This window comes from Leptodactylus fuscus, chromosome 6 (assembly GCF_031893055.1).
Source record: "Leptodactylus fuscus isolate aLepFus1 chromosome 6, aLepFus1.hap2, whole genome shotgun sequence".
In the NCBI taxonomy this organism is placed as follows: domain Eukaryota; kingdom Metazoa; phylum Chordata; class Amphibia; order Anura; family Leptodactylidae; genus Leptodactylus; species Leptodactylus fuscus.
The window spans coordinates 22711565-22732683 of record NC_134270.1 but is presented as its reverse complement, the minus strand read 5'-3'; the positions used below and the strand labels follow the sequence as shown (position 1 = coordinate 22732683).

At 45.7% G+C, this 21119-nt stretch overlaps 1 protein-coding gene across 1 annotated transcript in view; it reads right to left on the bottom strand.

The window, feature by feature from the left end:
- HELZ (helicase with zinc finger) overlaps positions 1–21119 on the bottom strand; it is a 47501-nt gene that overhangs the window by 24954 nt on the left and 1428 nt on the right. The window contains exons 2-13 of the mRNA XM_075279535.1: positions 12808–13025; positions 12415–12451; positions 12150–12274; positions 8859–8915; positions 8645–8696; positions 7978–8053; positions 5118–5316; positions 4786–4893; positions 4370–4667; positions 3427–3694; positions 2558–2891; positions 1026–1156 (exon numbers count right to left, since the gene is read on the bottom strand). Coding sequence (XP_075135636.1) covers positions 1026–1156; positions 2558–2891; positions 3427–3694; positions 4370–4667; positions 4786–4893; positions 5118–5316; positions 7978–8053; positions 8645–8696; positions 8859–8915; positions 12150–12274; positions 12415–12451; positions 12808–13008 — 1886 coding nt within the window. The 5' untranslated portion in view covers positions 13009–13025. The remainder of the gene's footprint in view (positions 1–1025; positions 1157–2557; positions 2892–3426; positions 3695–4369; positions 4668–4785; positions 4894–5117; positions 5317–7977; positions 8054–8644; positions 8697–8858; positions 8916–12149; positions 12275–12414; positions 12452–12807; positions 13026–21119) is intronic.

Genomic DNA, 21119 nt, shown 5'->3' with positions numbered 1-21119 from the left:
GGTTAGCAGCTCCATTATCCTGGTGGTGGAGCGGATGATGGGGGTTGTGTGCTCTGCGCTCTATCAGCGACCATTGTTATCTTGAGGGGATTCTTGTGCCAAAGACGTTTACACCAGAAATAAAGAGTTGATCAATATCTTCAGTGCCAGCTCAGCCAGCGATGCCAACAAAATTTCCCAGCCAGGACTATTTCTGATCTGAAGTGATTTTCTATAACCGCTCGGAAGTCCAGCGACCGCTTTCAGCTAATCTGGAGCCAATTATGTAATTGCCTAGAGTGGCATGTGCCAAACCAGTGCCAGTGTGAACATAAAACAAGGTGGTATTATACGGGTGCTGCGCGGTGGTCCGAAAGGATTTAAAGGGCTAGTGAAGTCTCCTGAAAATAAAGCTAAACTCACTGTAACTGTGATCCAACTACTCACCATTAAAGGGATCTCTGCTTGGTGTCAGTGAACAGGATTTTTTTACAATGTACCAGTGTGAGACCACAGAATATTGGCAGACAGGATACAAATGTAGCAAATCTTCAGCAGTTTAAGCCTATGGGGTCATATATATATATATATATATATATATATATATATATATATATATATGAGGTCTCCATTCATTGACAGCAAGCAGAGATTTTAAGACATAAAGGGGCACATGTATGAAAACTGACCTTACAAATGCTTCATAGTCCCAAAACCGGAGGAGTATGCGCCTCATCCGTGAGGAGATCATAAATGAGGCGCACCCTCCCCCGAACCTGGATGAAAATGTACACAAGCTGGCAAAAATGAGAAGTTAGGCAGGGCCAATGGCAGCACCCCCTGCACCCCTTTGCTATGTCCATCTTTCAGCAACGTGGCAAAACCACACTTTGCACAAAAATTGTAACTTGTACAACACAAAACTGGCGTGCAAGGCCTAACAAATCAGCCCCAATGTGTATAAGAAAGTGGCAAAGCTTACACAATGATAACACCAGTATACTAGGACAACAGAGACCCTGGGGTGGGACTGGAGGTGGACGTACCTGTTGGGGCTCCAGGGTATTGGGGGTGTAGCGCTCAGATCCGGAAAGAGAATCCCATTATCCCTTATTCTGTCCAAGGCATAGTGCATCTCACACAGGGGCAGCCGGTTTAGCTGGAACTGGAGCTCAACCTGGGGATGAGGAAGAACACGGCATCAGAGCACCACATATGTGCAATGCTCTTTACTCTAGACACATCCAGAGCTGAATTCACTTGGTTTTAGGCTGATTATACCAATTCAGAGTTATAACCAGAGCAGCATTCACAACTCCTTTGCATTTAGCAAGGGGATATGAGGTTTCTGCTAGAGAGCGCCATATACATGGTGGGTGATGTAAAGATTAACGTAGTCACCATGTGGCGGTCCAATGTCGAAAATACAACATCTCCCATAATGCTAAGCAGCAGTCTGCAGTACATAATGGGAGTGAAGAATGGAGGCATGAGAGAACGGGCTGACAGAGCTACTACTAAAATTATGGGTGCCAAGGTAGGTTCCTAAAGCACAGACAAACCTTACAGTTGTGAAGTTATAGTGTTTGTCTCTGTCAGACGCAGTGTGGAGCGGCTATATACTATGTCACTGTGGTTGTGCCACTCCATGTGGCGCACTTATTCACTGCACCAGTGTCAGAAGAAGGTTATGGGGCTGAAATGTCACATTTCTACTGATGTTGCTTAACCCCTTCCCATCACCTGCCTTACTATTAGGGCAGATGCCATGTCTTTAAAGATAATATCTGCAACAGAGCGGCCACTATAGCTACTGGGTCTCCACTATAATGTACAGCGGAGGCATGAAGCTAATGCCCGCGATCAGAGTCCACTCTGATGGCAGGCATTGCAATGTGATGTGCTCCCCACCCGCACCACCAGGACCTTTTCTGTTGCTCTTCCTATGAAAGCCAGGAGCGCGCCGTCAGCTTTCTAGCTGTATGTAATACCACCCATCTCCCAAGGACATGAAAGGTCCTCTTTAATAAAAAAAACCCCTATAACTTCAAAGCTACAAGAAGTGTGATGTCCTTCTATGGCAGGCAAACATGAGGTACTATGGATTCTGACTGATACAGCCTTGAATATGACTGGAGTATGAGGCGGGTTCACACGAGGATTTTCGGACCGGATTTTGACACGGAGGCCGCCTCAGAATCCGGTCCAAAAAACGGCTAGCCACGACTGGATACAGTGCACCGGCATCTAGTCGCAGCATTCCACTCCGGATTAGGCCCAAATGAATGGGCTTAGTCAGGAGTGAGTGTCGCGCCGCAGATTCCGCGGCTGATCCACGTCAAGAAAAAGCATGTCGCTTCTTTTTATCGCGAGTGGCAACAAACTGCTTGTGGAAAAAGGAACCCATTGAATTCAATGGGAGGCAGTTTTTTGAGCCGGATTTTGACGCGGATTCCGCATCAAATTCCAGACCAAAAACCCCTGTGTGAACCCGGCCTAAGAGGGTACAAATCAGTAAGTGAAAGGTGAAGTACAAGTAGGGGGAGCTACTGACTGGACAAATCACCCAGATCCTCACCTGCATCTCCCGGTCAGCCCGCAGCCGCAGCTCCTCACAACAATCCTTACATATCCTCAGGAAGATGTAGTCCTTGGTCTTCTCTTCAATCACCGCCTCAAATACCTTTTCTTTGCTTCCTTGGCTCTGTGCAGACTTTTCCTTCGAGACCGGCAGCAAATACACGGCATTGACTTTGGTCATGACCAGCCTGCCGGCCAGAGTGTCCTCAGAAAGTGTCTCAGTGAGTTTAAAGCGACCGAAAAGCTGCCCATTCTGGGCGTATTTGGCTCCTCCAGAAACGCCCGTGAGCATGAAGCTTGCCACCAGCTGCAGCTGAACCTTGATGTTAAACCTGCAAATAAGGGAAGAGTTAATGGCTGACTCCATATGATACCATAGGCTGCACCAGGCGGCGCGCTGTGTGGTAATATGGACTCCAATATAATATGTGTTTCCGACATGGTCCATCCTGTAGGTGCATGTGGCTGGAGTCCTGGGAAAGCTGGGTGACAAATCCAGTGAAACTTCTAGTAGAGGCCATAAATGCAATTACCCAGCTTTCCCAGGCACAGATCTATCCTGACACTCAGCTGGGAACTTAATAATCTTCATAACTGGCCAGTCATGGCCTACATCACACCGATCTATAGCCCGGCATTAAACAGACCGCTATTAATACGCCACCGAGGTAAGCGCAGATCACATGACTCTTTCACAAGCAGCTGGTGATTTATCATGCAGCACTGGTGCCCCCTTGTGGATGAACTGTCTCACATATAAGAAATGAATGGTAAGTGAACGTTCTACCCTTTCACTAAGAGTTTGGTGGGACCATCCATCGCCCCACCCTGCGCAGAAGATGATCAGTACCAGGGGGCGACACTTACTTGCTGACTTCCTTGTACTGTGCAATTTCTTCAATGTACAGCAGGTCATGCAGCCGGGATTGGTAGTTAGCCCTGGTCAGCGACTTGTCCAGCACAGACTGTGTAAACAGCTGGTCGGCGGAGAGGGGGATTTGGTATCGGCTGAGGAGACTCCGCTCTAGTTCAGTAGTTTCGTTGGGCTCAAACTCCACAATGGTCTTAGACATGGAGTCCCAGCGCTTGGCGGTCGTAAGCAGCTGCTGACGTGCGTGCATCAAGTATTCAAGATCTGAGGAGAGAAGGAGACAATGAGATCAGCGGAGACAGGAATCTTGCTGGGGCATGCTGTGATTTTTTTTGCTTCACAACTACTAGGGGCCATTGGAATATTACCACAGACATGACACATATTCTATGGGGAAAAAATCTGTACACTTAAAGCTTTGCTACTCTAACCACATCTAGAGCTGCACTCCTGGATAACATTTCTTCTATCGATATCACTCAGAATACTACTGGTACATCCAGAGCTGCCCATACAATTTGCCATCAATGGCAAAACTTGACAGAGCACACTTTCCTGTAGTGCCCTGGAGATGTATACTCCAGTCACCACCAGAGCTGCAAGAAGCATTCTGCTGATGGCTTCTTGAAACACATCAGCTCTGTGCAGCAGTTTAGTTTCCTTCCCTAATAAATTGGGTTTATTAGGGAAGATGCAGTGAAGGTGATGTTCAGACAGCTATCTCCAGGACAGTCATATAAGATTCCCACAATGCATTGCTCTCCTCTGCATTACTCTATGTGAAATATTGAACTATTGTACTACTGCACAAAACCAAACCTGGACACTGTACTATAGGTCTAGAAAATCAGTATGGGAGTCCTGTAGGCGTTAGAAGAATTGTGAATGCTGCTCTGGATGTAAATGAAGCATAAGATAGACAGAGAGTCCCCCCATTACCTTCAGTGGAAGCAGCGTCCACCATAATCCTCTGCATCAGGACCGGCTCTACACCAAAGTCAAAGACCACGGTCTGGCGGAAGGTTCCGAATATCTCGGTGGTAAACGTGATGATGACTTTGTACAGACAATGGTCAATGCCGTTCTGTGACATCTTCTCCCCGACCCACTCCTGGCAGCTCTCGGGCACCTCCTGGGGCACCTGGCTGTTACCATCGCCAGCAGATATTGCCACTATACTAAAATGAGGTCTGTGAGCGTCATACAGCAGCGCCACCCGCTGAAGCGTCCTCGCAGGCTGGAAAGAAAAGAAAGATAGTGGCTGGATATAAATGAGGCGGAGTAGATAGATCCACAGAATTATTCAGTAATTGTGGCCGCACTGAAGTCATGTGACCTGTCCAGGCGATTCTTACCTTACACGTCAGGAGAAATGTCCACGTCTGCTGAGATTTTTTGGTGGTAACAGTAACAGATAGATCAGGACTATACTCCACGTGTACGCCCTCCACACACTCACTGAGCTGCAGGCAAAGCACAAGATGCACTGTATTAGAACACATCTCCACCAGGTCCTGAAATACTCTGTGCTGCTGGGGACCCTGCTTCTTCAACCATGTATTAGTCTGTCACCTTTCACATGATCAGCACACTCCTCTCCTGAAATACTCTGTGCTGCTGGGGACCCTGCTCCTTCCACTATATCACTTTCTGAAGAGATTCGCACGCGCCTCACCCTGACACTTACCACTCTCTCTGGCGACAGGGAATTCATCCACTTCTCTATCAGAGACTCCATGTAGCTGCCTGAACATTGCGTGTTCTCCTTCTGCTGCTTGAGTCGGATGAGGCGCGAGGCATACCGTTTCTGCCACTCTTCCAGCTCCTCTTGGGAGTGCGCTGATGTGCACTGCGCTCCGTACCGGCAGATCCCCTGCTCCAAGAACCTGAAAGAAATAGCCAGAATACTCATCACGTGTCTATGGACTAATAGGTGACAACACAGAGAGTGGTCAAGGCCCGTAGGTATTCAGATACTAATCGCAGGTTACATCCTGTATTAACCTGTTCACTGCCAAGGGTCTCTGGAAATTTTGCACCTCCAGTAGCCAGAGCAATTTTCACAGTTTTGAGATGGACAAATCAAACCGAAATTGCAACCTTATAAAAGCATCCAACCCCCCCATACCTATATACTTTCTTAAAGTAGACACCTGCAGCATTGTCAGAATGCCACTTGGTACTGTATACGAACAGGCACCTTCATGCAATTTTGATTTAAAGTGAATGTTTTATGAAAAAATGCAAATAAATGTATATTAGTTGCTAAAAGCAGAAACCAAACAATAAATTATATGCACCAAACCTTCAAAAAATAAGAGATCAACATGTGCAGAGTTCATACATATCACTATGGCCTACACCCGCATGCGTCTTCAGAAAATCACCAGAACTGGAAGGAACTAAAATCTGCTTTGAAGCTGGAAATGTTAAAAAAGTATCATCCTATAAAATGTAGGGATTACACACCATGAAAAGTAAGTGAACCCCTAAACCCTATATATTTTTTGAAATGAGAAAGCCTGAAGATTACAAATGTCTCAATGGGTCATCGATAGCCACATCCACCTTCATGCAACTTTGTGACCAACACAAATCATTTTTTGAAAAAAATGCACTAAAATACATATTTGCACCTAAAACTTATGTTCAATCTCATTCATATACAAAATACATTAAAAATAATAAGTTAAGGTGTATACAATTTATATATATATATATATATATATATATATATATATATATATATATATATATATATATATACACACTATATGTACCGCAAACATCAACTACAACAAGAGCTCGGACTCCCAAAAACACGAATACAGAAGACAAGCAGGATTTTGCTGTTATTCACTAATATGTTAAAAATCTATACTGCACCTACCAAACACTGTGACACCAAAATCTAACTTTTTTCAGAGTACACAGCATACCGTATATAAAAACACAATTTAATTTAATATTTCATATATACAACCACCTTCATGTAACTTTGCAGTAAACTGAGATTACAAGCAAAAATTGCACAAAAATTCAAATTTGCCACTGAAGTGCGGCTCAGGCAATCCCTTTCTGCAAACATAATGTACTGTCCATAAAACTGCAAACTGAGTTCATACATACCACACATGTATATATTTACAGGGGATGGTGTTAAAGAAACACCAAAACCGCAGAAATGCCCCATCCCATTTTGTGCATGCAAATTAAACAGGACTTTACATAAAAATATTATTTTCCATCCCCCTATAATAATTTTAGCAATCTATCCGTTCATCTCTAGTGATAATCGTTATTACTATTATTTTAGCATGTAACGGATATCACTACAGACGTATTTTACTGTAGGAAGCTCAGGTATAGACAGGACAGGGATTGGGTGAAATGTAAACTTTATTTGCGACTTTGTGTATATGTTGTGTAAGTGTTTGGTGCGACGTTTTTTTTGGCTCTGCGACCTGGACAATTGTAAAAGTCTGGGACACAGCGCCAATAAACTTCCTGGTTATTCTCAGAGGGTATTACATAAGAATACCCCACTAGTAAAGCTCAGGGAAAATTACATTATACCTGTATGTTACAATCAGAGAGCAAAAGTATAGAATGTTCTCTGATAGGAGAGGGGGTAACAAGGACTGAAGTCCCTGCTACCTTCCTCCTGGGGTCACATCCAGGTGATGCACAGATAATGATGATCATTCATCATCACTGTGCAGGCTGCAGGGCTCCTCTTCCTCCCTCCCCTTCCTACTACAGTTCGTAAGATGCTTCTTTAGACAGGAGGGGAGGATACTTTAGAGCCCTATATCTCAGGACTGGATGCAGCTATCTTGATGGGTTAAGATTAATTTTAAAGATGAGAATCTCATCTTTAAAATGATACCAAGGTCTTCATGATAACCCTTACAGTTTCAAAGCGATTCACTATTGAAAACGCTGTTGGGAATTTAGATCTGCAATTGCATCTCAATGCCAAATAGAGTTTTCAACAGTGAATTGCTCCATAACTATAAATGTTATCATGAAGACATTGGTAACATATAAAGATGAGATTCTCATCTTTAAAATGAATCTTAAACCATCAAGATAGCCGCATCTAGTCCTGAGATATAGGCATTAGTAAGGAGGACGTATCAGCTACGCCCTCCACTACAGAAGTGCCACCCTGGGACTGCTGGTGCAGTCACTGTGTATATACATTACTTATCCTGTACTGATCTTGAGTTACATCCTGTATTATACTCCAGAGCTGCGCTCACTATTCTGCTGGTACAGTCACTGTGTACATACATTACATTACTTATCCTGTACTGATCCTGAATTACATCCCGTATTATACTCCAGAGCTGCGCTCACTATTCTGCTGGTGCAGTCACTGTGTACATACATTACTTATCCTGTACTGATCTTGAGTTACATCCTGTATTATACTCCAGAGCTGCACTCACTATTCTGCAGCTTCAGAGCTGAAATCTCCCAGTAAAACCTGCTCTGAAGTTTTGCATTTTGGGCAGTGTCATGTTTACATTGTACACACCTACCTTTTACATAGTGTATACTCCTCACTGCTGGTAACACCCCGGGGCGGGGGCCGGAACTGCCATCCATCCTGTGTACCTGAGGGCAGTGATACATGTCACAAGGGGTATAGTTACAGAGAGATTAATTTATTATTTATTATTTCAAGATTCACCTATCATCCAAAAGATTATAAGTTATTTACCTTCTGCTCTAATGCCAAGCAGGCTGGGGAATCCTCACCTATGTTATATCATTATTATTTTTTTCCCCCTATCAGTATTTCTATGGAATGTGGGAGGAAAACCAAGCAAACATGGGGAGAACATACAAACTCCTTGCAGATGTCCTTGGCAGGATTCAAACAAAGGACTCCAGCGCTGCAAAGTTGCAGTGCTAACCACTGAGCCACCGGGCTGCCTACCTATATTATATCATGACATGCTGATAATAATAGTTGGAGAATTCCTTTGTAAGCCAAATGGGCTTTCATTACAGCAGAGGTATGAGGCTCCTCTAACTTCCACCTCTAGATGGCCGATCTGGCCGTGGACCTGTACAATGCATCATATACATAGGTGTTTATAACACTCCTATCTCATATCCTCACTACTCCACCCTCATCTCTTCCAAACCAGTTACATTCCAGTTGAATGAACTTGTAGAAGGATCTAGTACTGGATGTCTTACCATCTTCCAAATCCTCCACGTGAAAACCAGAACGAACAGAATTGGCGACATTCTGCAAAGAGGAGACAATGATGTCATCAGAACGTCCATGGCTGGCCTTGCCCCATACTAGGTTAAGATTTGGAGTATTGGGAACCACTGACCAAGAAGTCAGCCACTAATGTATAGGCATATCACCTAACTGCCCACTGTATAGGGTGTCATACTTCCTTACCTCGATCTCAGCCAGCAGCGTCTTTAACCGTGAAAGGTCCTTGGTCACCATCCCATTCTACAAAGGAAAAAGACAGAACATGAGATCCTGAAATGTACTCCACCAAACCAGACCCACAAACTGTACAGCAAACTTCTAAGGGTGTGCGATCAGTGAGGACCAACTGCTGAGAGTGTGTGATCAGTGGGGACCCAACTACTGAGGGTGTGTGATCAGTGAGGACCAACTGCTGAGGGTGTGAGATCAGTAAGGACCCAACTACTGAGGGTGTGTGATCAGTGGGGACCCAACTGCTGAGGGTGTGTGATCAGTGAGGACCCAACTGCTGAGGGTGTGCGATCAGTGAGGACCCAACTTCTGAGGGTGTGCAATCAGTGAGGACCAACTGCTGAGGGTGTGCGATCAGTGAGGACCAACTGCTGAGGGTGTGCGATCAGTGAGGACCCAACTGCTGAGGGTGTGCGATCAGTGAGGACCCAACTTCTGAGGGTGTGCGATCAGTGAGGAACCAAATATTGAGGGTGTGCGATCAGTGAAGATCCAACTACTGAGGGTGAGTGATTAGTAAGGACCCAACTGCTGAGGGTGTGCGATCAGTGAGGAACCAAATATTGAGGGTGTGCAATCAGTGAGAAACAAAATATTGAGGGTGTGCGATCAGTAAGGACCAACTGCTGAGGGTGTGCGATCAGTGAGGAACCAAATAGTGAGGGTATGTGATCAGTGAAGATCCAACTGCTGAGGGTGAGTGATCAGTAAGTACCCAAGTGCAGAGGGTGTGTGATCAGTAAGGACCCAACTGCTGAGGGTTTGCGATCAGTGAGGAACCAAATATTGAGGGTGTGCGATCAGTAAGGATCAACTGCTGAGGGTGTGCGATCAGTAAAGACCCAACTGCTGAGGGTGTGCGATCAGTAAAGACCCAACTGCTGAGGGTGTGCGATCAGTAAGGACCCAACTGCTGAGGGTGTGTGATCAGTAAAGACCCAACTGCTGAGGGTGTGCGATCAGTAAAGACCCAACTGCTGAGGGTGTGCGATCAGTGAGGAACCAAATATTGAGGGTGTGCAATCAGTGAGGAACAAAATATTGAGGGTGTGCAATCAGTAAGGACCAACGCTGAGGGTGTGCGATCAGTGAGGAACCAAATATTGAGGGTGTGCAATCAGTAAGGACCCAAATGCTGAGGGTGTGTGATCAGTGAGGAACCAAATAGTGAGGGTATGTGATCAGTGAAGATCCAACTACTGAGGGTGAGTGATCAGTAAGGACCCAAGTGCAGAGGGTGTGTGATCAGTAAGGACCCAACTGCTGAGGGTGTGCGATCAGTGAGGAACCAAATACTGAGGGTATGTGATCAATGAAGATCCAACTACTGAGGGTGAGTGATCAGTAAGGACCCAACTGCTGAGGGTTTGCGATCAGTAAGGAACCAAATATTGAGGGTGTGCGATCAGTAAGGACCCAACTGCTGAGGGTGTGTGATCAGTAAGGACCCAACTGCTGAGGGTGTGCGATCAGTGAGGACCAACTGCTGAGGGTGTGTGATCAGTAAGGACCCAACTGCTGAGGGTGTGCGATCAGTGAGGAAGCAAATACTGAGGGTATGTGATAAATGAAGATCCAACTACTGAGGGTGAGTGATCAGTAAGGACCCAACTGCTGAGGGTTTGCGATCAGTAAGGAACCAAATATTGAGGGTATGCGATCAGTAAGGACCCAACTGCTGAGGGTGTGTGATCAGTAAGGACCCAACTGCTGAGGGTGTGCGATCAGTGAGGAACCAAATGCTCAGGGTGTGCGATCAGTAAGGACCCAAATGCTGAGGGTGTGCGATCAGTAAGGACCCAAATGCTGAGGGTGTGCGATCAGTAAAGACCCAACTGCTGAGGGTGTGCGATCAGTAAGGACCAACTGTTGAGGGTGTGCGATCAGTGAGGAACCAAATAGTGAGGGTATGTGATCAGTGAAGATCCAACTACTGAGGGTGTGTGATCAGTAAGGACCCAACTGCTGAGGGTGTGCGATCAGTGAGGAACCAAATATTGAGGGTGTGCGATCAGTGAGGATCCAACTGCTGAGGGTGTGTGATCAGTAAGGACCCAACTGCTGAGGGTGTGTGATCAGTGAGGAACCAAATATTGAGGGTGTGCAATCAGTAAGGACCCAACTGCTGAGGGTGTGTGATCAGTAAAGACCCAACTGCTGAGGGTGTGCGATCAGTAAAGACCCAACTGCTGAGGGTGTGCGATCAGTAAGGACCCAACTGCTGAGGGTGTGCGATCAGTAAGGACCCAACTGCTGAGGGTGTGCGATCAGTAAGGACCCAAATGCTGAGGGTGTGCGATCAGTAAAGACCCAACTGCTGAGGGTGTGCGATCAGTGAGGAACCAAATAGTGAGGGTATGTGATCAGTGAAGATCCAACTACTGAGGGTGTGTGATCAGTAAGGACCCAACTGCTGAGGGTGTGCGATAAGTGAGGAACCAAATATTGAGGGTGTGCGATCAGTGAGGATCCAACTGCTGAGGGTGTGCGATCAGTGAGGATCCAACTGCTGAGGGTGTGCAATCAGTAAGGACCCAACTGCTGAGGGTGTGCGATCAGTAAGGACCCAACTGAATGGGGTCTGTGACCTGGGTCCAATAATTGCATGCAGCTGTTACTCTCTGCGCTATAAACACTAAATGGTGCAGTAGGTGCAAGTTTGACTGTGACAGGGGAAATTGAGGCCCATGATCTGGAGATAGGTGGGGGTCGCACTCAATAGGTGGCACGTGTCTTAGGCTTTTTAAACCCATTTCATGTTTCCATCCTGCGCTGGTCCTGCTCTCACAATGTTACATGCGCTAACCCACTATAACAAATTATCAAGAAAGAAGGATTTATGCTGCAGATGTTACTACCTCACTGAGTACTGTACTGATACACTGTGACAAACCATCAGGACAGCAGAGGAATCTGTGCTGCGGATATGTGATCTCTCTATGCAGTGTCTGTTTTGATACATTGTAACAATCAGGACAGTAAAAGGATTTATGTTACTGATGTGTCACCTCACTGTGAACTGCCTGCACTGATACATTGTAACAAACCATCCTATCCATGAATAGAAGAGCATGAAGCTGCAGGAAAAGTAAGACATGGACATCAACCTAATGTCACTACATCATAACGTCTGCCTGATCCCCCTCCCCTCCACACACACTTTCACCGTGAAATCCTGCACCCCCTCCCTTTGCTCATTACAGCTAGACTCATCCATTTCTTAGGACGGGGGAGTCTTCTCACCAGTGGTTCTCCGATGAGAGTCTTGGATAATACACTGGACACGATCTGCAGTTTCCCCTCCAGATGTAAGCAGCAGAGTACAGTGTGAACAGAGGCGTCCAACTGCGAGCGGCCCGGCCCCAGGACTGGAGGAACAGAGGAGAACAGAGTCAGCAGTCATGACCTCAGGTCCAGGCCAGGAGAGACAGACCAGTAATGTACATAGCCCCCCCCCCCCCCATGTATACAGTCAGCTGACCACAAGCCCCTGGTTAGGGCCACTCACCCAGCTTACAATCTTCATCCGCCAGATCATAGTTTTTCTATAAGAGACAGAAGAGAGGACACATGAGAATCACTGACAACACACGGATAGCAGCTGTATGTAACTCCAGAGCTGCACTCCCTATGGGAACAGTCAGTAAACCTGTAGACAGATCCCCCACTGAGCTCCTATAATGCAGGGGCTGGATAGTTTTCTCTACATTACATGACTAAAAGAAAGTCTGATGTGAAGACTACATTTCCCAGCATGCATTTCACAAGAGGAAGCTGTGAGCAGACACTGAACAAGCAGGGGGTGCTGGGAGATTTGACACGGGCAGCAACAACTAAGGTGAAGCCTTCCCTCTGGAGGAGATGATGAGGGGTGTCGTCTCTCCATGGAGTGCGCACTCACCAGCTGCAGGAATGAGGCGATGCGGTACAGCAGGCTCTCGATCTTGATGCGGTTGATCTGGGTAGAGTAGGCCGGCGTGTTCTTGTAGTGACCGAGGGACAGCAGACATTCTGTGCAGTGCTTCACGGCCGCCTCGTAGTCCAACCTCCGGAATGAGTCACATGCTTGTTCACACGGATGAGCCGGTCGTCTGTCTGCCATGACTCAGGACAGAACTCCTGCCGAGAGACACGTAGTAACCATCACATAATAGGGCAGGGGGGAGGGGCTGTGACAACCTCTCACACATGACATACAGGCTGATTGTCAGTAGTAATAGATGAATAGCTGTACTGTAGTATACGGTGTGCGGATCTCAAGTCATTATATTATATCAGTGATGTCAGTAACAGGGGGCGGGGCTATGACAACCCCAGTTATGTGAGTGGGGTTCACCTGAGGCCAGGGCTATAGGCAGACACCACAGAGCTGATGGTCGCTGACCATCACCTTTCAGGCACATCAGACAGCGGCTTCCGTTATCCAACTCGCTGCCTCCTCCGCAGAGAATACATCCCATCCACTCACTGCCCTTACTACAGTCACATCCAGAGCTGCACGCACAGTACTGCTGCCTTCTCATTATAATTGTAGCTCTGGCTGGGACTGGAATGTAAGACAAAACATAGCAGAAATAGGATTGCAGCTCTGGATACAACCGGAGCATATGACAACACAAGAGAACTGTGATTACAGCTCCGGAGGTGAAATCAGAGCCATCCTTGAGGCTGCACTGGCTCCACTTATAACTGAACCCAAAGCCGTGTTCACAAGTTGGAATTTGATGCCAAACACTAGGCAAAATCCACCTGCAATCTAACTGTGGTGCAGAATTTAATGCAAAATCCATTTGCAGAATTTGGAATTTGCCTAATAAAAGAAAAACACAGCATCAAATTCCTACATGTGCACAGCGGGTCCGGCTCTGTTCACATGATGCTAAGGCGCTGTATATTCCACAGACGTGTCAGGAAATGCTACCAGTATATATAATGTCCTTATACAGATACCAGGGGCAGGAGGACGAGTGTCCCATACGTGGGGACACTCACAGGTCACTGCTGGAATATGAACACAACCAAACCTAGTCACAAGATGGCTGGGGAGTGACTGGAGAGAGACAAGATGCAGCTTTAGGTGTGATAAGAGCACATGGCATGCCGGAGCTCTGGATGTTACTGGAGTAGAACATATGATGTAGCTTAGGATGTGACAACATCATCCATCAGTGGATGTTACTGGGACACCAGACACAACAAAGCTTTGCATGCAACAGTGGTATAAACCAAAATGCAGCTCTGGGTATAACTAGAGCACAGGGTATGATGCAGCTCTGGATATAACTGAAGCACAGGGTATGATGCAGCTCTGGATATAACTGGAGCACAGGGTATGATGCAGCTCCGGGTATAACTGGAGCACAGGGTATGATGCAGCTCTGGATATAACTGGAGCACAGGGTATGATGCAGCTCTGGATATAACTGGAGCACAGGGTATGATGCAGCTCTGGATATAACTGGAGCACAGGGTATGATGCAGCTCTGGATATAACTGGAGCACAGGGTATGATGCAGCTCTGGATATAACTGGAGCACAGGGTATGATGCAGCTCCGGGTATAACTGGAGCACAGGGTATGATGCAGCTCTGGATATAACTGGAGCACAGGGTATGATGCAGCTCTGGATATAACTGGAGCACAGGGTATGATGCAGCTCTGGATATAACTGGAGCACAGGGTATGATGCAGCTCTGGATATAACTGGAGCACAGGGTATGATGCAGCTCTGGATATAACTGGAGCACAGGGTATGATGCAGCTCTGGGTATAACTGGAGCACAGGGTATGATGCAGCTCTGGGTATAACCGGAGCACAGGGTATGATGCAGCTCTGGATATAACTGGAGCACAGGGTATGATGCAGCTCTGGATATAACTGGAGCACAGGGTATGATGCAGCTCTGGATATAACTGGAGCACAGGGTATGATGCAGCTCTGGGTATAACTGGAGCACAGGGTATGATGCAGCTCTGGATATCACTGGAGCACAGGGTATGATGCAGCTCCGGGTATAACTGGAGCACAGGGTATGATGCAGCTCTGGATATAACTGGAGCACAGGGTATGATGCAGCTCCGGGTATAACTGGAGCACAGGGTATGATGCAGCTCCGGGTATAACTGGAGCACAGGGTATGATGCAGCTCCGGGTATAACTGGAGCACAGGGTATGATGCAGCTCTGGATATAACTGGAGCACAGGGTATGATGCAGCTCCGGGTATAACTGGAGCACAGGGTATGATGCAGCTCTGGATATAACTGGAGCACAGGGTATGATGCAGCTCCGGGTATAACTGGAGCACAGGGTATGATGCAGCTCTGGATATAACTGGAGCACAGGGTATGATGCAGCTCTGGAAGTACAAAACAAAATGAAGCTCTGACTCTGGGTTCACACTAGCGCCCAGTCTCCGTTTTCAGGTTTCCGTCTTCTGCAGACAGAAGACGGAAACCTGTCAGACCGTGTCCGGCCGTGAGCACCGGTGAGCGTTTTGTGCTCTCCATGGCAAATCCGTGTTTGTTTGTTTTTAACCGGATACAAAGTCCTGCATGTCCGACTTTGTGTCCAGTTTTAAAAAAAAAAAAAAAACGGTTTCATTGCGGAGAGCACAAAACGCTCCCCGGTGCTCACGGCCAGACACTTTTCAAACCGATTCAAATGAATGTGTTTGAAAAATGCCGGCAGGTTTCCGTCTCCTGTCCAGTTTCAGGCAGGAAATGGAAACCTGCAAAACGGGTATCGGGGTGCAGACGAGCCCTAAGTCTGACAGTAGCAAAAGATGCAGCTCTCGGTGTGATTGGAGTATAAGACATTACAGGACACAATGATTATGTGATGAAGGGGCTGTCTATCCTTAAAGAGATTTTCCAGGCAAAATTTTTTTTTAAAGAAAAGATCTGTTAGTGCTATTAATAGGTTAATAAGTGCACCCATATAACTTCTGCAGTGTTTTGAGTGATTTCTGGGTGTCTCTGGGAGCTCTTGGCATCCTCCGCATTTGTTTACAAGGTGTAGCTTCCTGTTCTTTTATCCTACAACTACCATGATGCATTGCTCTTCACTCAGAGCTGTTTCCCTAGCTAGCCTGCCACTACTAGCCTGTAGAGATGAGCGAACACTGTTCGGAACAGCCGTTCCGAACAGCACGCTCCCATAGAAATGAATGGAAGCCGCTGGCGGCCGCCGGCAAAGTCTGAGTGCCAGGTGCTTCCATTCATTTCTATGGGAGCGTGCTGTTCGGATCGGCTGATCCGAACAGTGTTGGCTCATCTCTACTAGCCTGTCCTAACTAACTAACCCCACCCCATCATACTTACCTATCTTTCTATCCAGATCTTCTGGGCAGGGGGGGGGGGGGGGGAGATCACGCCCTTCTGCAGGGCTGGCTCCTCTTCCTTTTGCCGTCTGCTGGCGCCCGTGCAATAATGCCGGTAGCTGGCACTCCAGCTCTACTGTGCAGGGGTGGGAGGTCGGCAGACGTCAATAAGAGGAGGAACCCCAGAAGGAAGTGATGTTCCATGCCCAGGAAAGGAGGACAGGAAGACAGGCAAGTATGATGGAGTTGGGGTGGGGGGTTTATTATTGATGACGTTCATTTTCTGGAAACATGGAAACAGAATGTCACTAGAGTATCCAAAAATGTGCCTGGGGCGTTCACATGGCCGCCCCAGCGATATGGGTAAATATATATTTTTGGTAAAGTAAGTTAGTAGTTAAGCAGGGGGAGGGTGTTTAGCTTAATTTAGAAATATGATTTTATCCCAGACAACTCCTTTAAAGGGTATGTTCAGTTTCAGCAAACAAATGTTATTGCTTGTATAATGAAAAGTTCTACAATTCTCCAATATACCGCAAAGAAAACTGTGCTGTGACTGTAACAAGCCATGCACCTGTGTGTCCATCACATGGCCATGGACAATATGTATATCACATGGCCATGGACAATATGTATATCACATGACCAAGGACCGTATGTATATCACATGACCAAGGACCGTATGTACACTAGGTGATCAAAAGTATCCAGACACCTGGTTGAAAATGACTTACAAGTTCGTGGCGCCCTCCATCTGTAATGGAGGGGGCTTGCACCCCTTGTTGTTTTGCGTGGCACTATCACAGCACAGGCCTACATTGATGTTTTAAACACCTTCTTGCTTCCCACTGTTGAAGAGCAATTCGGGGATGGCGATTGCATCTTCCAACACGATGGAGCACCTGTTCATACTGCACGGCCTGTGGCGGAGTGGTTACACGACAATAACATCTCTGTAATGGACCGGCCTGCACAGAGTCCTGACTTGAATCCTATAGAACACCTTTGGGATGTTTTAGAACGCCGACTTGGTGCCAGGCCTCACCAACCTACATCGATACCTCTCCTCAGTGCAGCACTCCGTGAAGAATGGGCTGCCATTCCCCAAGAAACCTTCCAGCACCTGATTGAACGTATGCCTGCGAGAGTGGAAGCTGTCATCAAGGCTAAGGGTGGGCCAACACCATATTGTATCCAGCATTACCCATGGAGGGCGCCACCAACTTGTAAGTCATTTTCAGCCAGGTGTCCAGATACTTTTGATCACATAGTGTATATCACATGACCATGGACCGTATGTATATCACATGACCATGGACCGTATGTGTATCACATGACCATGGACCGTATGTATATCACATGACCATGGACTGATCTTTATCCACTGGGAATAAGCAGAATGAATGTCAGCAAGCAGGGATCTAGAAAACTGAGAGACATTGATACAGAAAGTATATTGGAAAATTTTACAACTTTTCATTATACAAACAATAACATGTATTTGCTGAAACTGGAAAACCCCTTTAAAATAAAGGCAGTAGAAAGGAACATGGTGCCCAGCCCAACATAGGATGACTCTAGAGGAGCAGATAGCAACTGCAGCGACAATATAACTAGACTATATCCACAACATATCCAGTTTAGGTACATTATGGATATGGTCTAGTTACGTTGTAGCTAGTTTGGATACATTGTAGATATAGTCTAGTTACATCGTGGCTATGGTTTGGATATAATCTAGTTATATTGTGGCTACAGTTTGGAAACATTGTGGATCTAATATGGTTACATTGTAGTTGCAGTTGGTATAGTCTCATTACATTGTAGATACACTATCATTAGACATTATCCAAAATGTATCCAAACCGTAGCCACAATATAACTAGACTATCTATAATGTATCCAAACTGTATCCATGATGTAAATAGAATATATCCATCCTATACCAAAATGTATCCACACTATAACTACAATGTAACTAGACTGTACCCACAATATATCCAAACTGTAGCTCCAATATAACTAGACAATATCAACAATGTATCCAAAGTGCAGCTGCAACATAACCATACTAGACCCAAAATGTATCCAAACTGCAGCCACAATGGCCTCCCATACTCTCGCCCCCCTCCAGTCCACCTTAAACTGCGCTGCTCGCTTAATACACCTCTCCCCCAGTTCACCATCGGCTGCTCCCCTCTGCCAGTCCCTCCACTGGCTACCTATAGCCCAGCGACTTGAGTTCAAGCTACTAACGCTGACATACAAAGCCATCCACAACCTGTCCCCTCCATATATCTCTGACCTAATCTCCCACTACCTGCCCACACGTAACCTCAGATCCGCCAATGACCTCCTACTCCGCTCTGCTCTCATCCGCTCCTCACACAACCGTCTCCAAGATTTCTCCCGTGCATCCCCCATACTCTGGAACTCCTTACCACACACATAAGACTGACCCCCACAATCACAGGCTTCAAGAAGGCCCTGAAGACTCCCCTATTCAGGAAGGCCTACAACTCCCAATAACACTATCACCGCACCACCATCTGTACAGCTTCTCCCCCTCACCTTCTATCCCTCTTCCCTCATAGAGTGTAAGCCCTTGTGGGCAGGGCCCTCTACCCCACTGTGCCAGTCAGTCACTGCTAGTATTATACAGGGTGTGCCACTTGGGGGTACAACTTTAAAAATGGGAATTACTCGCAAATGCGTGAACGTAAAGGCGAGCTGTAAGAACTGCACATATCTGTATTTAGTGGAAAACAAGTCCACATTACAAAAGGTGCTGATACTGTCCTCCCCCCCAATGTCCACGCACAAGGAAACGTGACGCTCCATATTTGAGAATGTCCTCTGCAACATGTCACTGTCAATGGCGGTAATTTCGGGCTCGATGTTTGCTTTCAGTTGTTCGATGGTCCTGGGTTTGCTTGCATAAACCTTGTCCTTTAAATATCCCATAGAAAAAATCTGGGGGAGTTAATTTGTGCGATCGAGGAGGCCACAAACTTTTCGAGATCACCCTGCTTCCAAAAAACAATTGGATCTCGTCCATACTGATGTTGCCCCGTCCTGTTGGAAGTAACCTTCTTGAAGTTCATAGTCATCCAGTTATTTCACAAATTTGTCAAATATGGTAGGCGGGTGGCAGGTTTCTCCCTCAAAATTTCTTCAAATATTCCTTCTGACACTGTTTTGCTGACCCGGTGACCTAGTAGGTCTTCACAATGAACACTCTGTGGTACTGTATACTACATGCTTGCTTTCGTCACTTCAGGGCACCGTAGTGGTGCCAGCTATAGTGCCCGCTTCTTTATGACACAATCAATTCTTCACTAATTAAGGAATATTTTGAACCTTGTTGCATGATGACACATGCGCACCTTGCAAAGTAATTCACATTTTTAAAGTTGTACTCCCAAGTGGGACACCCTGTATTTGTTTTGTATATTTTGTGTACCATAAACCCTCAAAATGTAACGCACCATGGGATTAATATAATAATGTACAGCACCATGGGATTAATATAATAATGTACAGCACCATGGAATTAATGGTGCTACAAAAACAATAATAATAATAATAATAATAATAATAATAATAAATAATAATGTAACTAGACAATATCCATAAGGTATCCAAACAGTAGCTACAATGTAAATGGATACATAGTGGATATAGTCTAAATTAGGGATCAGCAACCTTCGGCTCTCCAGATGCTGTGAAACTACAACTCCCAGCATGCTCCATTCACTTCCATGGGAGTTCCAAGAACAGCAGAGCAAATATGCATGCTGGGAGTTGTAGTTTTACAACAGCTGGAGAGCTAAAGGTTACCTAAACTATATCCACTATGTATCCATTTACATTGTAGCTACTGTTTGGATAAATCATGGATATAGTCTAGTTATATTGTGGTCACACTTTAAATATATCCTGGCTATAGTCTACTTTTTAGACTATATTCACAATGTATCCACACTGCCACCACACTGTGAGGGTATATTAAGGATATAGTCTGCCTACAGTCTGGGTATATTGGGAATACAGTCTTTATGCAGCCTGGTTATATGGTGGATATACTGCAGACAAATCATATCCAAAATATATCCAACCTGTAACCAGACCATATCCACAATATATCCACCCTGTAACCAGATCGTATCCACAATATGCAACAATGTGAAAAATGTATCCAGCAAACCAAAAATTGAAATATAACTTTTACTTCATTTATAAAAAATAAAAAGACACTCTTACATTGTGTGTCCAGGATACAAGAGCATAGTCCAAAGCTTACGCGTTTTGGAACTCCTTTTGTTGTCCCTTACTCATGAGTTACTAATTTAATTTTTGGTTTGCTGGATACATTTTTCACATTGTTGCACCTTAGTAACTCCACTGAAGTCTGGAGTAAGTGTCCGTGCAACCTTTCATTATTACTAGGTGGAGCAGTTTTTCATATTTTTTTGGTTTATATTCACAATATATCCAACCTGTAACCAGATCGTATCCACAACATATCCACCCTGTAACCAGATCGGACCCACAATATATCCACCCTGTAACCAGAATGTAGGCAGACTACATCCACATTATTCCCACACCATATCTGCTCCTTTATTTCCCCATTAAATATCTGCAGGTTCCTCCTCAGGGCAGAAGACATGTTAGTGCTGTGTTTACTCACTGAAGATTGTCTAGACTGGATACAACTTTTAACAACCCCTCAACTCAGACATCTATTAGGTCAGGATGAATCCACTGTAAATGGGGCAGGAGAACAGCTAATAAACAAAACACGACCAAGAGAAGAATATAATCATTATCATCCCTAAAATACCACAACAATCACAGATCATCACCGTCCCCAAACATACCACAACAAT